The sequence below is a fragment of the Apiospora marii genome (genome assembly GCF_038362585.1).
Source record: "Apiospora marii strain CBS 49790 chromosome Unknown utg000009l_segment0_segment0, whole genome shotgun sequence".
NCBI lineage: Eukaryota > Fungi > Ascomycota > Sordariomycetes > Amphisphaeriales > Apiosporaceae > Apiospora > Apiospora marii.
The window spans coordinates 3,519,958-3,538,967 of NW_027117381.1; the positions used below are offsets into that span (position 1 = coordinate 3,519,958).

Sequence of the window (19,010 nt, forward strand, 5' to 3'; positions counted from 1 at the left end):
GGGATAAACGGTCCGCGGGCCAATCGGATGCGCACCAGTCCCACAGAACGCATCCCATCATTTTGAGATGAAAAACATCCGACGAGGCCAGGGGGGCATCCTAGGCATGCTCGCATCTTAATACAACGTCTGCCCCATCCGGAGGATAATATCGACAAGATAAGGATTTGACACATCGACTTGCCTTTTCCGGCTGGATTCGTGATCGAGGGTACGACGAGGCTATGTCTTCCATTGGCGCGATGCAGCCCGGCAGCCGGCTTGGCGGAGGATCGACACGGTGGTGGCAGTTGGCGGCGTGGAGCTGAAAAGCCATATGTCAGCCCTGTGGAAGGGGGGTCGACCAGTAGCAGTAGATCCCACGCTAACCCCTCGCGAGGTTCCATAATGATGGTGAATACGGTTGCATACGGGAATACGGCATAATACGTACCTACGAATTCTTGTGCCACGATGTTACTGACCCCCTAAGAAGATAAAAAGGAGCCGGTCGCCCCGGCGGCACAACGGAGGGGTGGTCTTTTCTCTCTCTCTCTCTCTCTCCAACGACCCTACGTCTTCACAGTCCTTTTTGATTGATAAATAGTACCCACCGGGAGCGAGCCGAAAATGCGTCAAACTTTTACACTCTTTTCCTTGGCCCTCCTGGGTACCGGCAGCGGCGTCCATGCCCTGCCTAGCCATGGCGGCGGTGGCAGCCTCCACCCCAAGCGGAGCTCCAACTCCTACGGCAACACACAACAACAACAACAGACCCTCCGGATCCCCGAGACGAAGCCCTCGGACGCCCCCGTGGTGCCGGCCGACTTCCTCGGCGTCAACGTCGAGTCGGCCTTCATGAACAACTACGCCAAGCCCCTGTCGCAGAACCTGGTGTCGAGCCTGGCGGCGCGCATGAGCACCAAGCCCATCGTCCGCATCGGCGGCACGGGCGGCGACGAGTTCGTCTTCGACCCGGCCCAGACGGACCACCTCAAGATCTGCGTCGAGGGCGAGTGCCCGACGGGGTCGGCGGCGTCGTTCAAGGTCGGCCCGGCCTTCTTCGAGGGCTACAAGGCGTTCCCCGACGCCAAGATGACCATCCAGGCGCCCCTGGGCCCCCACGTCAACGAGACGCTCGTGCGCGAGTTTGTCAGAAGGGCCTGGGACGCCCGCGTCGGCACCGACGGCGAGGTCGACTGGAAGGACCGCATCGAGGCCATCGCGCTCGGCAACGAGCCCGAGTTCTACACCAAGGACGTCGGCAAGTATGTCCGCGACTCGCTCGAGCTCGAGGAGATTGTCCTCGACGAGCTGAAGCTCGAAGGGGCGGACCGCAAGATCTTTGAGGCGGGGAATAATGCTAAGCAGCCGGTTAGCACGTACGACGTGTGAGTTCCCCTGAACCTGTCGTCGTGAGATTGGAAGATTGGATGAAAGTGACTGACAACGTACGATTAATGTAGTGCTGGCATACTCAAGCAAGGCATGAACAAGAACAAGCTCACCAAGATCACGGCCGAGCATCTTTACCAGATCGACACCACAGAGACCTGGGATGACGCCAACATGCAAAGTAAGCTCTCACTCTCTTGCCTTCAACTATACTTACTTTTACTAACCAACCTGTTCCCCCACAGAACTCATGCTCAACCACCAGGCCATCACCGACCGCCTCGACGTGCAATACATGCCCAGCCTGCGCGCCTCGCACGCCGAAGGCATCCCGTACGCCATCTCGGAGACGGCGGCGGTGCTGGCGAGCCCCGTCAACACCTTCGTCAGCGGCTTCGGCTTCGCCCTGTGGATCGTCGATTTTAGCCTGGCCAACGCCGCCCGCGGCGTCGCCCGCGTCAACCACATGGCCGGCCGCCCCGTCGCCAACCACGTCCTCTGGGTCCCCGACCACACCGCGGGGCTCCGCAACCCGGGCCCCCAGGCCCGCGCCCCCTTCGCCGCCGCCATCATGGTCGCCGACTTCCTGCGCCCGATCCAGGGCGGCGCCAGCGGGGGCGGCTATGCGGCCGGTGTCGATGATGCGGGCGAGAACCCCAATGGGCCCTTCTCGGTCCTCGATAAGGATAGTGAGGGCGAGGTCGCCGTCCTCGAGCTCGACCTCGACACGGCGGCGAACCCGTACCTGAGCGCGTACGCCGCCTACAGCGGCGCCAGCAGCCACGGCAGCGACGGCGGCAAGCTGGAGCGCGTGGCGCTCCTCAACATGCGCCTGTACAACGGCACCGAGCAGGGCGCCAGCCGCGGGTCCCAGATATTCCAGGTCCCCGTCGGCAGCAGCGATGTCGACGAGGTCGAGGTGCGCCGCCTGCACGCCGACCTCGGCGCCGCGGCCATGGGCTTCGACCACAGCGGGCCGGAGCACAACGCGACGTGGGCGGGCGAGCAGTGGAGCAAGAAGGTCGACGACGGGCGGGGCCACTTCCCGCAGGGCGCCGGCGAGGTGGTGGAAAAGGTGCAGGTGCGGGACGGGGTCGCGGTCGTCGAGGTGCCGGACAGCGAGGCGGTCATGGTGTCCATCGTGGAAGCGAGCAGCAGCTCCTAATTGATGGCTTGACTTGGCTTTTCGTATGATGTGGGAAGGGATGAACTACAGATATGTGCTACTGAGCGATTACTGGATGGACGAATGAGGGGGTTTTGGGAAATACGTTAAATGCTGTTTATAATCATGTGTAATCACGGCTCTCCGGATAGCTAGGCAGGTTGTCGTCGTCATCGACACCAGAGGACACCTTGGCCGTTTCACCGCAGGGGCTTAATGAAATAATACCATTCTCTAAAATTACATCACACACATATCGTACATTTACTTCCCCGAGCCGATGCATTTGCCACACGAAGCCCGTTAGCCAGTCAAACCCCCACAAGCAACCCCACCCTTGCTTGCCTCTTGCCTAGCCTTGCCTAGTTAGGCGTAATAATGATTCCCCAACGGCTGCGACGCCTCCCGCACCGGCGCGTTCGGCACCGAGGCCAGGATCTGCGAGGCGGGCACGGTCGGCAGGGGCTTCTGCTGGGCGCCGCCTTTACCCTTGCCGTCCGCCGCCAGCATGGCGGCGTTGTCCTCGGCTTCGTACTGGGCGAACTGGCGCTCCAGCCGCTTCCACCGCGCCACGCGGCACTTCCAGAACAGGGTCATGACCATGGCGATCATGGCGAGGCCGACGAGGATGATGCCGATGATGGCGCCCGCGACGGCGGCGCCGTTTCGCTGCAGGCCCGGGGGCGTGGGGTCGGACTCCATTAGGTCGTCGCGGCGGTGCAGCAGGTGCAGATGCCGATACTGAACTGGCGCCATGACGGAGATGGTGGTGATCTTCTTTTTCTTGTTCTTCTTTTGGCAAGTCTGAAGATAGAGTGGTAGATATGACCGGGATTCCGGCAAGTGAGGGGTAGATAGGTAGAGGGGTGATGAAGGGGATGGGCAATGGGCTTCGTGGGCGGGCAAAAGCGGCGGTGAGAATGGTCGAGATGGAGTGTGGAGAAAAAGAGCGGACGTCTTCAATGAATGAACAGAAAAGTCAGGGGCTGAAGACTGAGAAATGGCGTAAAAGGCTTTTTCAAACGAGTGACATGGCTTTACTTCGTCTCGGCGGCGTCGCGAAGGGAAGCAGTCGGACAAGGAGTAGTTGTGGTGGTGGTGGTGAAGTCCATGTTGCTGTGCCGCATCGCGAGATTGTTTTCCCCTCGGCTGGCTCCTGTCTGCTGGGTATGGCCCGCTTTAGTTGAGGGACGATGGCACCCACACCACGGACGCTTGGACGCGGTCGGGAGGGTCAACCTTTCTCCATGGGTATATGGATGTTATGTAGGAATATATGCGTTTTTGAGCGGGATGGGTTGGGGCAGCTCGTAGTTATGCTGCAGAGTAGTGCTTTTGAGCATTGTCCGACCGGTTTTGGCTTGCGGACGGGAAGATCTGCGGTGCTCCTGAAAAGGAGACGGCCGGACCCACATGCAGAAAGGGGCTGTTGACAGGGGTCAACCAACAACATTGGATTTGGATGGGAGTAGCCAACTGAGATCAGAAAAACACATGTTGTTGGCTACCATGTGACTTCGACGAAGACACGAGATAGCTTTGTATGCGTCGGTTTGCTTGCTCGTGGCATGACATGCGGACTGAAATACTTCACCAATTCAAATGGACTGCGGATGGGATATCGTTTAACGCACTAATCTAAGGTTTCTATTCATTTATACGTGCCATGCGACATACATGACGTGGTTCGTACAATGCAATACTCAATTATATAAAGAGTTGGCCCGAGAAACGCAGGTGACTGGATCAAGGTCCTGGATCAAAAAAGCCACGAGAGCATCGCCAAGCTGACTTGGTAGAGCATGTAAAATCGGCTAAAGATGCTGACAAACCTAGGTTCAAGATGCCAAGATGATGCGATGGATATTTTGGGATGAAAACAGAAAGTTTTGCCAAAACGAGCTCTTGTAATTGAAGAAATCCCGGATTGAGAAACCACTTCCGCGGCTCGGACCTTCGGGTTCAAGATTGAGCAGAAGGACCATTCGGGCTGTTGGGGTCACTCATTGTGTCTTGTTTGGCCGTCAAGTTAGGATTCCAGTGAAGGCACCGTTTGGCTTGTGTGGAAATGCAACTATCGGCACTCATACATCTTACTTGCTGCGGCGATTGGCCAGTGCTATCTGCCTATGTAACCAAGTAGACGTGTCGTCCCATGAAGACAAACAGCTCCCGTATATGTTACACTCAGTTTCAACACTTCTAGAAAACCACGTGAAATGCTCGTCTCTCAACTTGCCCGAGTTGTGGGGAAGCCAGAGAAAGACCATTCCAGCCTGAATCAATCAGCCTCGTAGCCAGGAACTCAACATGCAACTTGCAATCCCCTAACAACGAGATGATATTGCTTTCATGGCTTGGAGCAGTCAAATGCACGTCCCCATGATTAAGTGCACTTGCAATGATCTTGACTTGCTTGCTCTTTACTAGTGCTTATTTTTAGTAGCAGCTAAACTTGGGTAGTTGGCTAAGCTTGACACGATCGTCGGATCGCGGGACCCTCTCTAGAGTGGGTAGCTTGGACATTGAACTAAACCCAACGACAGTAAGCTTATATATTTCCAACTGGCAGGAGCATTTCAAATCCCCAAGCGTACCTAGCCTACGATATCCTGCGACACGTCATTAGGGCTGCTCCTGCTGGATAAACCGCTACTTCCAACCACTAATAGACCGTGCGGCTCCTGACAAATCCAACTCCTAGCAAAGGGAAGGTGCCTAGACACCAGACAAGCTCCGCCCTTGTCTGAAGGTAGCCTGCCAAGCGCTGCTTCTCAGATAAGTAAGCAGTTGACAGCATGAACCACGTTTGCCAATATTGGACGTCATAGCATCTCTTCCCAAGACTGGCCGCATAAGTAGGATCCGATAATGACTGTATGAATACGGTTGCTAACAGTTTGAACGTACTCGTCAGCCAACCTGGACTGCAAAGCTTCAAACGCCGTTTCTACTTATTGCCGACCGGCCGGGACTTCTCGCTGCGTGCCTGCCAAGGCTGCCGAGAGTCAATTACAAATTGATTACTAAAGGCATACCATCGCTTTCGTCAATATTGATCGGAGCGCATGCCAAAAAACGTATTCCGGCCAAGTCTCCGATGCGACAAAAACGCTGGCGACAGCTTCCTTTCGGTACCTGGGGCCAAATATTGCCCTGGACTGCCGAGTTTATCTTGGCGTAACACAAGCCGTCAAATAGGTCTTAGGAACTCAAAGTCACCGCAGTTGGTTAAGTTGTTTCTGCGGATGAGGGCATGTATCGTGTTTTGTCCAAGCATGGAAGGAGCTCCCCAAAGGATTCGCCCGATCCTAGCCCATGTCACTTGTTTCCGCCCCATCGATCCCGCCAGTTATGGTTTGCAGGTCCCTGCATTACTGTTCATCCCAAACGCCTTACAGCCAGACGCTGTCAATCACTTACCCGAACTTCCTAAATGCTTGCAGCTAGGCTGTGCTACCTTCCGGAGACCGGGGCCAGGGCTGTCAATTCAAGCGCGGGTGCAAGTATAACCGCATGGGGCCGAGTCCTGACCGAATTTGTTCAGTCTTAACGACAAGACAAGCATATTTTGTAGTAAGCTTTCAGAAACCCTGCATGGATAAGCAACATCCCAACCAACGGCCAACCGTTGACTGAGTCCATGCATTAACGTGGCATGAACCATCAATCATCCAATGTCTACCTTGCACGGGAATGCGAACATTTTGAGGTCCGATTCCCTACCTACCCTTGCCTCCCTGAACCAAGTCTCCTCATGTTATCTTCTCGGGTCCTGAGCCGCATGCACACACTTTCAGCCCCCGTTTGGCACATGCAGCCTTATTCACATACAGCATCAACCCGGAGATGTTGATTTCGTACTGATATTCATCGACAACACAAGCACCGAGAGGCAAAGGCTGATGGCCAGCAGCCCTCTTGCTCCAGGAGGACGACTTCGAGCCTGGACCAGTCCATCCCATGGATCCATCCATCCTTGTACGCGTACCATCTTTCCTACGGGGATCACTCGAAGGATTACTAGTCGGTCCCGCACTGCTCTAGAAACACTACGAAACAAAGAAACTAAGAGTGGCCAAGCCCTATGGGTTCCATTTTGCCTCTTCCCATCGTCAAAACTGGCAACGTGCTGGTATGGCGTTTCTTTCAATTCCTTCTCGAAGTTTTCGGGGCGTCCTTTAGAGTTCGGTACCTGCATCGACCAACATGACAAGCGCCCTCCTAGTCAGGCCATCCCTCATGTATGGATGACCTGTTGCGACTCGAGCAGCCGGTAGCGCACGACTTGACATTTTCCAAGAAAGCCGGAGTCCAAGTCCAAGTCCCGCTAGCGTTGGTCCGCGCCCGTCAACATACAACCTCGGGCGTTACGTGTGTATTAGCGGCCGTTTGAAGAAAACCAAACGGTCGTCCGAACTAGTACCTGGATCTCGAACCTACCGATTCTGTGGGTGCGGTGGTGGTAATCACTTGGCCCACGCAATGACTCGGAGTTATCTTGAATCTTGACCACCAAACCAAGTGGAGCGGTCAGACGCGTACGATTCTCGCTGCTATTGAGAACTATGTCAATACTCCCTTATACCTGCCTCTTTGGTTCGATCATGTGCTGGTAAATGCTATCATGTTACATACATGAGGGAGGATGCCACTAGAGGTCGCCTAGCCATGGGCTTAGGCAGCCGGACTCCCTGTTAGGTGGACTGTCGTCCTACTCAGAACCCCAGAGTCGGTCGACTCGGTCGAAACACTCCACGATCCGCCGCTTGGTGCAACGGGGGAAGAGAACGAGATGTATAAAGTGTTTCCAGTTTCTCCCCGACATGGCTCCTGTTTCCTCTCGTTCTTCATCGCAAACAGCTACCATACACGGGTCTTGCGACTATCCTATCGCTCCTTCTTTCTTCTTTTTCTTTTTGCCCCTTCAGTCACTCTTTGAATATCAGTTCAAACCACTGAGCCGGACACACCCAGGCATCTACTCTATTGGCTATTATCGTATAGTCACACACACACACGCACACATACATACTCCATCACCATCACTCTTTAGTCTATACTCTCAGGTATACAGACACCAACCTACACTTTGACAAGCCCGACGTACATATACACACAATGCGCGGCTTTTTCAACTTTGCGGTAGCGAGTGCTACGGCCTTCATCGGCCTGTCAGTCGCAACGCCGCTTCCGATTACGGTGGACCCGGGCAGCGCGGGTGATATCATCATGACTAGCGGCAACACGCTCAACGGAACCACCTACCCTTCCACCCTCACCAACACCGCTAGCCTGCAGCTATCTCTGCAGAACAATCTGGGCGACAATGGTAAGTGCTTCTTCCCGAGTCACGCTTGACGCGATTCAGTTTAGTCTGAATCGGTCGTCGGATCTCTGTCACCCCCTCTAGCCCTAGCTGCAGAACGGTTATTTCGACCGCTACCCAACACCGTCGCGGGGTCCACTTTAAGAGACTTCACGCCCCCCCCCCCCTGAATCATGACACCACCATGACTCTCCGGCCGGCCTCTTCGAAGCGAAGCTAGTTTCAGGAACCAAACGTGCTAATTGAATCATGTTGCAGTCAACGCCTACATCACCGGCAAGGATAAGAACAACGCCTTAGTCATCCTGCAGACCGATGGGTCCTACTACTACCCCAACCCGAGCGGCTCCAAGGCGCCGCTCAAGGTGTCGGCCCCCATTGCCATCAAGCTTGGGTCCAAGGGCACGACCAAGCAGGTCACCCTCCCGGACTTCCTGACGTCGGGTCGCATCTACTTCGCCATGGGCACCATCAACTTCTTCACCGTGCTCAACGACGCCGGCGAGATCGGGCTGGTACAGCCCGCGGCCGAGAACCCGCGGGACCCCTCGGCCGGCGTCGAGTGGGGCTTCGTCGAGTTCACCTACAATGAGAACGGCGTCTGGGCCAACCTGAGCTTCGTCGACTTCGTCGGCCCCTCGTTCGCCATGTCCCTCACCCTCGGTAGCGGCGCCACCCAGTCCGTCCGCGGCCTGCAGCCGGGCGCCCTCGACAAGATCTGCGACGAGATGGTGGCTCAGGCCGAGCAGGACGGCCAGCCCTGGGACAAGATGTGCGTCAAGAGCAGCGCCGGCAAGTCGCTGCGCGTCATCTCGCCGCTCAAGTACCGCGCCCTCAACCCCACCGCCCTCAACAGCTACTACAACAATTACATCAACAAGGTCTGGCAGAGGTACAGCAGCCAGGACCTGACCATCGATACTCAGGGCGCCGCCGGCAAGGTCAAGTGCCGCGTCAACGGCAACACCCTCAACTGCGCCGGCGACAACCGCGGCTACCAGAAGCCCGCCATTGACGACATCCTGGGCTGCAACAGCGGGCCCTTCACCGTGCAGCCCGGCGACAACGCCGTGCACGGCGCCGTCGTCCCCCGCCTCTGCGCCGCCTTCTACCGCTCCACCCTGCTCGTCAACGGCGGCAACGTCCAGCCCGGCGTCAAGAGCGACGAGTACTACACCGAGGACCCCACCATCCACTACGGCCGCATCGTGCACAAGTACGAGCTCGACAACCTCGGCTACACCTTTGCCTACGACGACGTCAACCCGGACGGCGAGAACGCCGCGGGCGTCCTGGCCGGCGCCAACCCCAAGCTGTTCTCCATCACCGCCGGCTAAGCCCACTCACGTCACCCTCAACCACACGTACCGACCACCCTCTTCAAAACTTCTTTCTACCCCGGGTTGGTTTCGATGACCCATCCTTTCATTTTCATCTCCTTGATCCGATTTGAGTTGAAGGTATGGGATTTTTATTAATGCCCTATCTATTTAACTCGATACCCTTCCATTCATTGTATATGTTTTCAAAAATTCTTGTGTATAGTTTCAAATCTCTATCCTTGAGTGTTTACCAGAGTCATGCCCTTTTCAAGCTCGAAACAGTCAGCCAACCAGCCAGCCAGTTTCGAAGTGGTCAAGCATGGGATAGATATATTTCTAGACAAGCCAAGCCAAATAAAAGTCACTCTCTGTTCACACACATTCTATCACGTTCATTATCTCTTAATATGAAAGTCGCTGTGAACATCCTAGCTCAGGCTCTGGAGCAGGTATGAAATGCCTCTATATTCACCAGCAGGGATGCTCTCTGCGTACTCCAGATGACAGTGATTCTCACCCAGTCCCCCCAAGAAGCTGCATAGGTTCCATCAGCGAAGTTATCTCCTTGAGTGCGAAGGGTTGCCCTTCACCAAAAGGTTCCATACTGTACAGATCAAGGATGATTTAATGCGATCTGCGTCCCGTTTTTGAATGTCCAACGTAGAAGACCGCGCTCTGATTGGATAAATTAGCTACGTAGCGTTTCGCACGGGCTTGTCGATCATTGACAGAAAGTATTGTACGGAGGGCAGCGCACGTTCAAAGAGATACTACTTCGCAGGTTAGGTACACGCGACAAGGTAGTTGTATTGGACGACATCGTGAGACTTGACGTCAGAGGAAGTCTTAAGTCTAAAGAGGTCTCGAAGAGCTACAAGTGACGAGTCGCCAAGAAATACAGAACAGTAGCAAAAACAATCATATCATTGGTCACATGTGGCAAGAAAATGAAGTTTTTTGGATTACTTTTGGCATTGCTAATGTACAAGGCAGGAAAGCTTTCCCACCCCGGCACCGCTAATAGAAGTTGGTTGGCTAATGTGCGATACTAGATCGACATATCGTCATTGAATATATGGACAAGAGCGATATCACTCAGAGTACGAGCTGTCTACATTGAAATCTTTCAAGACATGGTTCTTGATGGTGTCTTTTTCCGTCATCCGACTCCTAACCCCCACTTTAGTTGGGAACGCACTGGGAGTAGTAGTCGTTCTGCTTCTTGCAGGTACCCTCGGCGCAAGAGGTGGCGCCGCTGAAGCCGTTGCCACCGCACTGGCCGTAGAGGGCAGCGCCGGAGCTGGAGCCGCCGTTGGAGGGAGCAGCGGGGGCCTGGGTAGGGGCAGGCTTGCTGGAGGTGACCAGAGTGGTAGGGGCGGCAGGGGCCGCGGGGGCAGCCGAAGAGGGAGCGGGCTTGGCCGGGGCGGCAGGGGCGGCACCGCCGGAGCCACCGGCGGTGGCGACCTTGGGGCCGGGGATGGGGTAGTCGCTGTTGGCCTGGTAGATGTTGAACAGGACACCCTCGTCCTTGGCGGTGTAGAGCGAGGTGGCCTTGGTGCCAGCGGGGGTGGAAGAGCCACCGCCAGTGACCTTGAGGTTGACGCACTGGGGGTAGAACTGGGCACCACCCTCACGGTTACCCTCGTGGAGAGCGATCATCTCGTGGCGCAGGACGTACTCGCCCTCGGCCAGATCGGCGGGGACGGTGACGGTCCACTTGTTGCCAGCGGCCATCAGCTCGTCGCTGGCCCACTTGCCAGGGGCGGAGGAGCCGTCGACGAGACCAGCCTCGTCAATCTTGAAGAACTCGAGCGAGCTGGGGTCGGCCGAGGTGCAAGAGCCGCTGCACTTGGCCATGTAGTCGAGGACGGGGCCGTGGTGGGACTCTGGCCAGGTGTCCCATTCAAGCTCAACCTTACCGCCGGCAGCGACGGTGGCGGAGAGGGCACCGGGCTTTCCACCGCGGTGGCAAGCAATGTCGACGCTGCTCAGGGAGTCGGCGGAGACGAAACCGTTGTCGTTGGCGGTGGTGGTCCAGCCGACGCTCTCGCCCTGGCTACCGGGACCGAAGCCCTTGTAGGACTTGCCATCGGCAGTGATGGTCTGGATGTGGCCGTGAGCCGACACGAGGGCGGGGGCTGCGGCAAGGGCAGCGAGGAGGACCTTGGTCTGAGACTTGGTGAAAGACATGATGTTGGTGTTGGTTGGTTGTTTGTTTTGAAAAACCTGCAAATCAAGTAGGATGCTGTCGGTAGAGAGTAATGGTATCGAACTTGCGAAAGAGTGGAAGAATGATATGCAGTCAATGCAGCGAGCGAATGTGTATAAAGAATGAAGGTGAGTAGAATAAAGATTCAATGACGATGATGCCTGTGATGAGCAAAAGAAAAAGACCATCTGGGACGAGTGCGACGGCCATCTTTATAGATTCGGCATCCCTGCGCGACGACTGTCCATGATCCGAGGTAACGGTTGCAAGCCGCATCTCGAAGCCGCAAGGCGTTGGGCCTTCTGAGGCTTTCGGTGGGGGTGCTGCTGGGCTGTCCGTTTCAGAATGGCGCCCCTGAACCCGAAGAGCCTCAAGGTGGTCAAATGAGGAGTGGGTTGGACGGGGGTCTGGTCGACTCAGGCGACGCGGATTCTTTCCCCAACCAGCGAGGCGCGAAGGTGCATTGCCCAGCGAGGACCCAATGCGCTGCCAACATTTTCCAGAAGCTGGTCCAGAAAAGCTGGACATCGGAGATTCCACCAATCGCAACCTGTCAGCCTGTCATGGTTTGATGAGCGCCTCGTTCTGATTTCGCAAGCAGCTCCCTGTGTGCATCTTGGCGGATTAATCTCTGTAGATCCATGTTCGTCCGAACATGCTGTCAACTCGAGACGAGAGCTCCGAGAGATAACAGACGAATTGGGGTCGTGGAGCGGAAGGACACATGGATGAGGTGCCGATCAGCTCGTGACGAGCTGCCTGAAACCTTTCTGGCCGAGGGCGCGCTCATTGAGATCCGAACTCTGGTACCAGCAACAAGAAGACAGCCTAGAAGCGATGAAAATGGCAGTTTTCGTTCAGTCCCATCATTTCTGGCAAATCTGACAGGGCGTCAGATGAAACCACGGGGTCGTGAAGTGCAGCTGCGCATTTCATTGGGCAACGGTGGAAGAGAGTGGAGGCAGGAAAGCCCACTGTGGCCCATGCAAGAAACCGCCAAGATGTTACCGATTTACGACAGATTAATGAAGCTGCAAGGGGGCCCCAGTGGATTTGGCGCTGGCTCGCTTTGCCGTTGGCAGATGTCCCACCCGTGCTGTCCACTTTGCTCCCTGTGCACAGTTGCAATCATTTCCCAACGCCCTGGACCAAGTGGATTTAGCGTTTAGCTTTCGGTAGCGACAGCCGGAAGGGATGGTCAGATGCTGGGATCTCGGAATACCGGTCCTGTGAAGTCGTCGATTGCGGGTTTGTGAGCTGGCAGCTTTTACCTAGGCCACGACAATGACAACCGAGGCGCTAACATGAAGCTGAAGGAAGACTGCCGGGCGTAGCGTTCTAGCCATGTTCATGCGCGGTATTGGCGGCGGTAGGCAATGGCAGAAATCGGCGGCCCCCCACCCCACCCCCATTTCCCATGCCCCTTGTCGCAGATGTCCCCTGCAGGTGGTGTGTTTATGCCGCTTTCGACGTCTCAACGCCCACCCTCACATTTGTCTCTGCATGCTGCATCCTGGCGCTCAATCGAGTTCTGACCTAGGTGATGGCATGATATGTACACCGACTTGTTCAAGCAATGTCGTCATCCTGATAGCCGCCATGGCCTACACGAAGGGCCGGCTGCAAAGGCAGGTTCTAGGACGGGAACCATGCGCAGACTCTAACGACGTGCACGCAAGTCACCAACATCGCCAGAAATAGAAATCACGCAAATAGCGACCAGGGAGACCTCACCAAGTCGGGACTTTTGGTCCTATTCTACCTTTGGATGACGAAATCGCACGGGGCAAACAGCCGTACCATAGACGCCATAAGCATGGCACCGGGTAAACTTCGATATCGTAGAGTGGCACCTACACCTGTCGGCGATGGCGACGGAAAATCAGACGACAAGCCGGGGAATTGTTAGAGCCCATTCAGAACGCAACCTTAGTCCTCATAACATTGGTGATAGCTCAGCTCTCCGTAAGCTTGTTTCCCCTTCTCAAGAGGCAACGGAATGGCCGACTGCGATGAATGCAACAGCAGCAGCAGCAGTGGGGGAGTTCCATACACGAGCAAACATATGTGGAATACACATGAGGATACCAAAAGGGTCCCTTCCAGTTGCTATTCCTCGTTCAATGAGCAGGACGTCGGAAAAACCACACCGTCAGTTGAGGTGCTCCTTCAAATAGCTGTCCAGCCGCGTCAACGACTCCTCTAACACCGCCGTTTCGCAGACGTAGCCCATGCGCACGTAGCCCTGGAACGTGTGCCTGTGCCCAAAGCACTTGGAACCCGGCACGAGCATGACCTTGGTCTTCTCCAGCACGTCCCGGCAAAACTGCACATCTTCTACCGGATCACCGCCGTGCTTATCACTGTTGAACCGAATAAATGCCGTTGTGCCCGCCGTCGGCTTGACCCAAGACACTTGACCGCGATGAGCTTCGACAAACCGTGATAACAGCGCCAAGTTACGAACAGCGAGCTCCAGGTTGCGCGACAGTAAGCCTCCCCTAACTGATGGGTGAAGTGCGTAGCGCGCCACCTGGTCGTCGAGCTGCGACACGCTGATGGTGGTGTAGTCCCGCGCCGCAGCCAGCTGCTCGGTGAGCCCGCGGTTGGGCGATGCAACCCAACCGACCCGGATCCCCGCCAACGCCCAGGCCTTGGACAGGGACGAGGTGACGACGACTTTCTCGTAGCCCATGGCCGCCATGGATGGCGGTGGTGTCGTCTCTGTGGCGCGGTGGAAGAGCGGGCGGTAGACTTCGTCCGAAAGCACGATGATGTCGTACTTGCGCGCCACTTCCACTATGCTTGCCAGAATGTCGCGCGGAGTCGTCGCGCCCGTGGGGTTATTGGGATTATTGACCACAATCATCTGACAGGTTCCCTCAGTTTCGTTTCTCTACAATACATTTAAGCAAGTCCGTAGCTGCTTACCTTTGTGTTGTCCTTGACCAATGCTTTGAGTTTACCGACGTCCGGTATCCAACCATCCGCCTCCTGTAACTCCCATAACGAGACTTCGGCACCGAGACTCTCAGGAACGGCATAGAGTTGCTGGTATGTCGGATATACACAAATGACATGATCGCCTGGTCCGACCAGAGTGTAGAACACCAGGTGGTTTGCCGAAATGGCGCCCTGGGTGATCAACACCTGCTCTGGCGGAACCACGTTTGGCGATCCCGGTGCATCTCGATACATGCCCGAGATGTGAGATCGCAGTTCTTCCGAGCCCCGAATCGCGCCGTACGTGAGCCTCGTACCCAAGTCCAGGGGAAAAGCGCTGCCATCCCGTCTACTTGCCTTGTCCCCGTCGTCCCCCCGACATCGCTCGTCGAATTGAACCAGCTCGTCAATCGAGATGGACGAGCAGCAGGTTTCGGCGACGTTCAGCACCTCCGGCGTGCTTTCATACGCGTCCATCCATTGCTCCACGTCGAAGGGCGTGATCTTCACCATCCTGGCTGTTGCATGCGACCCCACCTCTCACGGTCCTCCGCTTCTTCGGCGTTAAGGCTAGTGAGGGGAGCTGGAGACGCCCGGTATTCCAGTTCTCACACAGATACAACTGACTGATCAATCAATACTCGAGTTGCGCTTCGACGGCATCGAGTAGGTCGCGACGCAGCTAAGATGTCGCCAATCGAGAACCCAATCGCCTGGTACCTAGGTGATGTAGATGGGAGAGTGGAGCCTAATTTGGAGCTCAAAAATGAGGAGAGAATGATGACACTTGAACCCAAGGCCGACTCCCCGACCGATCAAAATCTGCCATAGAAGTAGATTTGCATTTGGTTCATCCCAGCTCTTTTTTCTCCGTTCCAATTGGATAAGATGTCCAATAATATCATTATGGTGTTAAAGAGGTCTGGAACTGACACAAGTCTTCCAGTATTAATTTACAGGTAATAAAACACACAGTGCGTATCCCTGCCTCGAAACAGGTTCAGAAATGAGTTGGTATAATATTACAACTTGTAAGTGACCTGGAGTCTTTCTAAGTAAATGAATGTAGCATACAAGGATAGGTGCTTGCATAGATCAATACACCTCGATCACCACCAATCATGCCAGTTCAATATCACGATTTACGTTTGAAGTTCGTCGCCTCAACCAGAACTCCCCTTTTTACATAACCATCCTGTAAGGGGCAACACCACTTAACCGTGACGACCAAATCTCCTCTTTCGCTCCCTTATAGCCAGCCCGCAACGCAACTTCCCACCTACAGATCCACAGGGAACCGATTCCGCATCGCCTCGCCATACCGGTGAAACAGCCACGGCACGGGCGTGAAGGCCATCGTGATGAACGCGAGCACACTATTACCCCAGCCGACGTCGAGGCGGCGGTAGAGCGGGTCGGCGGCGAGGTCCAGAAAAGCGCCAAACAGGCAGCGGACCAGCAGGTTGGCCGCGAGCGCCGAGGCCGCGCCCCGCGCGCCGAACGCGTCAACCAGGTAGATCTGGCCCGGGATCGTGACGAAGAGCGCGCCGACGCCGACGACGAAGGTCCCCAGGATCGGCACGAGCCAGTGCACGTGGTAGTAGGCGGTCCAGCCGTACAGGAACATGCCCGGGGGCAGATGGGGCCGAGCCACTTCATGAGGATGAGGCGGTCTTCGGGCTTGGGGGCGCCGTTGCGGCCGACTGTAGTACATCATCAGCCAGGAGTCGTTCTTCTCAAGCGTGGAAAGGACGTAACAGGGGAGAAAATGTCACTTACGCATCTGGTCGCTAAGCCTAGAGAACGCCACGAGCCCCAAAGCCATGCCGATGCCGAGGCCGAGGTAGCAGAGCCCGGAAACGCCCTTGCCGAAGCCGTACATGGGCGCGAAGATGGCGGGGATGGTGGCGAAGAGTAGGAAGACGAGGCCGAAGATGATGCCCGTGTAGAGCGACATGATCAGGACGATGGGCGACAATACGAGCAGCCTGACGGGCCGCACGACGGCGCTCAGCAGCATCTCGCGCGGGGTCTGCTGCGGCTGCTTGGCCGCCGTCTTGGGCCGGAGCTGCGGGTTGCCCGTCGCGCGGCGCAGCTTGGCGGCCTTGCGCTGGAGCAGGACGGCGCTGTTGGTCTCGCGGGTGAAGAGGGCCGTTGAGGCGGCGGAGAGGCCGGCCTGAGGTGGGGGTTCTGGTTAGTGGTCGTTTCTTCTACACGCTACTCTTAGGATCAGGATGGGAACAACTTACTAGGATCAAAATGATGCGGAATGTCCATCGCCATCCGATGTACTGCGCCACATAGCCACCGACAATGGGTCCGATGACCTACATGTCAAGACAATTAGCACCGATTGGTCAAATATAGATGAAGGAAATAAGAGGAGATAACTTACAGGTCCAAGAAGGGGCCCCAGAGAAAACATAGACATAGCCTTGCCGCGCAGCTGGGGAGGGTACAAATCCGCAATCGTGCCACCGCCGACGCTCAGGGGGCCCGACGCCATGGTGCCGGCCAGGAAGCGGAAGACGAGGAACATGGCGACGTCGGTGCTGAAGGCGCAGCCGAAGGTGAAGCCGATGTAGCCCAGGTTACAGCAGTGGTACACGACCAGCCGGCCGTAGAGCTCCGACAGGGGCGCCAGGATCAGGGGGCCCAGCGCGAAGCCGAGCACGTAGATGCTGACCGTCATGAGGACGACGATGGTGTTGGTGACGCCGAAATCGATGGCGAGGTCCGCGACGCCCGGGGCGAACATGGTTGCGGCGAGGTTGCTGTTTCCATTGCACATGTTCATCATCGGTCAGCCGGGCAGCCAAAAAGGGGGGACTCTTAGTTTTCAGCAACTATAACGCGGCAAAGCGGCATATAACTCACGCGATCAAGACGAAAATGCTGACGGTGGCTACGTGGATCATTTTGGTGCCGTCCGACCAGTTTCGCGGGTTCTCCTTGTCATCGTCGCCGTCCCAGTCCACCAGGTTAGAATCCTCCTCGGTCTTGGTGTGGCTGGACTCGGCTTTGGCGATCGAGTCGCTGATGTTCCTCTTTCCGGCCTCGAGGTCCGCCGTGGAACGAGGTGGCTCCGTAGAGCTCGGCTCAGGGATACTGGTAGACATTCTCGAAACCTCGTATCAAAGTACTTGTTTCTTCGCGGCTCATTGCTGATGATGTTGTCGTTCTTCAAAGCTCGAACTTGAGCTCGGCGAATCTAGTCTGGTGATTTCACTATGAATAAATGAGAGCCTTCACAGTCGCAAACATATCTGGGACTCAGGGTGTGTTGGTCGTCTAAGAGCAAGCCATCTTCGTCAACCCTCCGATGCTCCGCGACCCAGTGTCCCGGCCCTTCGGGTTGACGGACTTTATCACGACGTCGGCTGATGTACTTCGGTTCACATCATGAAGGTAATGGGCCGTTAACAGAAGGTGTGGTATCCTGGGCATGTCATGACCTATTCTAACAAACCCGCCAATCACTGAGGGATGCTGTGATATAACTTAGAGGTGGGAGGTAGACATTCCGCACTTATAGAAGCGTAGCCGGTCCGATATGAGATTGTGTGCAATGGACTCATATGAACTCTTTGCCAAGGATCCCACGCACATGGCGATACACCTCCAGCCTGTGCATCTACAGGTATTGATAAGAGGCGATTTCGCAAGGGCACTTTGGAGGTGGGAAAACAATATCCTGCCCATGACTTATCTGCTGCTGTGGAAAAAGGAAAGCTCACGTGGCTTATCAACCGGACATCACTGTTTCCGTCGTCGATCTGTCGTTTCTGGCAATAAGACCCACCCGTTAGCCTGCGCTCCCGTTTTGCAGTGCAAAGTGCCCAGGCAGTTGGCCCACACAGCCCGAGTCATTCAGGATATGAGATGCCACTTGGATCATGTCATTCTGACGACCAGTCATGTTTCTGTGTATATGGATAGTATGTAGCTGGGAGGCAAGAAGTCAATGGCGCATTCAAACCAGACCATTGCTGAGCTGAGTACTGTTCAATGAACATCTTCAGCTGATGTGGCTAGTAGCCTCCGACGCTCCGCGCCGATGCTCCGTGCTGATCTCCCGCGCTTGCTCCGGGTCAGGCATATCCTAGTCTTGCTAGGAGGTGGAAACGATGTACCTGCTAACTTTGGCGATGGAATCGGAGAAAAGAGAAATAAATGAGGATGTAAGTATGTTCACTGAATGGTAGAACAGCTGGAATGGTGCTGGTCATACATGTAACAAAGTTGGACATCAAGGTTGGATTTCGGATCCAAGACTTGCGTAATGTAGAGTCGCATACGAAGGCGAATGCTTTGTTTTGGGCGTTTGGCAACCAACAGAAGGACCAAAGGAAAGAGACGGAACTACCCGTGGAACGAGATTAGGTTGCGCAGGTACGCAGGCCAGCCCCCACAGTAGGCGCACAGGACCCTTAGTTCCACCTGCAAACTTCAATTGGCACCTGGCACTGTCAAAAGTTTGGTCATGTTTTCTCGCGCCATGAAGCCGCATTCTTGAGCCCGACAGGTACATATGAAGTCAGACGAGTGACCAGGTCCCCGAGGAACTGGGTCGCTCAGCCTTAAAGGCCTAGGGCGACAACTGACTGAACCTTCGCGGTTATGACGGCCTTTTTTCTAGGATAGATTGCCGCGCGAGTCATGTCCCCG

General features: G+C 55.7%; 6 protein-coding genes across 6 annotated transcripts; 2 read left to right on the top strand and 4 right to left on the bottom strand.

Annotated features, from left to right (window-relative positions):
- Window positions 1-609: 609 nt before the first annotated feature.
- PG985_012654 (uncharacterized protein) lies at window positions 610-2,539 on the top strand (the record flags this gene model as incomplete). The annotated part of the gene is made up of 3 exons (XM_066832420.1): window positions 610-1,370; window positions 1,446-1,555; window positions 1,620-2,539. The coding sequence occupies 3 exons, from the start codon at window positions 610-612 to the stop codon at window positions 2,537-2,539; spliced, it is 1,791 nt and encodes a 596-aa protein (XP_066680470.1).
- Window positions 2,540-2,905: 366 nt separating this feature from the next.
- Window positions 2,906-3,295, bottom strand: PG985_012655 (uncharacterized protein; the record flags this gene model as incomplete). The annotated part of the gene is made up of 1 exon (XM_066832421.1): window positions 2,906-3,295. One exon carries the CDS (start codon window positions 3,293-3,295, stop codon window positions 2,906-2,908), a length of 390 nt encoding a protein of 129 aa, XP_066680471.1.
- Window positions 3,296-7,660: 4,365 nt separating this feature from the next.
- PG985_012656 (uncharacterized protein) lies at window positions 7,661-9,205 on the top strand (the record flags this gene model as incomplete). Its single annotated transcript, XM_066832422.1, has 2 exons — window positions 7,661-7,871; window positions 8,127-9,205. The coding sequence occupies 2 exons, from the start codon at window positions 7,661-7,663 to the stop codon at window positions 9,203-9,205; spliced, it is 1,290 nt and encodes a 429-aa protein (XP_066680472.1).
- A 1,167-nt stretch (window positions 9,206-10,372) lies between these two features.
- PG985_012657 (uncharacterized protein) lies at window positions 10,373-11,380 on the bottom strand (the record flags this gene model as incomplete). Its single annotated transcript, XM_066832423.1, has 1 exon — window positions 10,373-11,380. One exon carries the CDS (start codon window positions 11,378-11,380, stop codon window positions 10,373-10,375), a length of 1,008 nt encoding a protein of 335 aa, XP_066680473.1.
- A 2,171-nt stretch (window positions 11,381-13,551) lies between these two features.
- Window positions 13,552-14,855, bottom strand: PG985_012658 (uncharacterized protein; the record flags this gene model as incomplete). The annotated part of the gene is made up of 2 exons (XM_066832424.1): window positions 13,552-14,268; window positions 14,331-14,855. 2 exons carry the CDS (start codon window positions 14,853-14,855, stop codon window positions 13,552-13,554), a joined length of 1,242 nt encoding a protein of 413 aa, XP_066680474.1.
- Window positions 14,856-15,621: 766 nt separating this feature from the next.
- On the bottom strand, window positions 15,622-17,461 carry PG985_012659 (major facilitator superfamily domain-containing protein; the record flags this gene model as incomplete). Its single annotated transcript, XM_066832425.1, has 5 exons — window positions 15,622-16,045; window positions 16,118-16,518; window positions 16,592-16,669; window positions 16,738-17,116; window positions 17,220-17,461. The coding sequence occupies 5 exons, from the start codon at window positions 17,459-17,461 to the stop codon at window positions 15,622-15,624; spliced, it is 1,524 nt and encodes a 507-aa protein (XP_066680475.1).
- Between the last annotated feature and the right edge of the window lie 1,549 nt (window positions 17,462-19,010).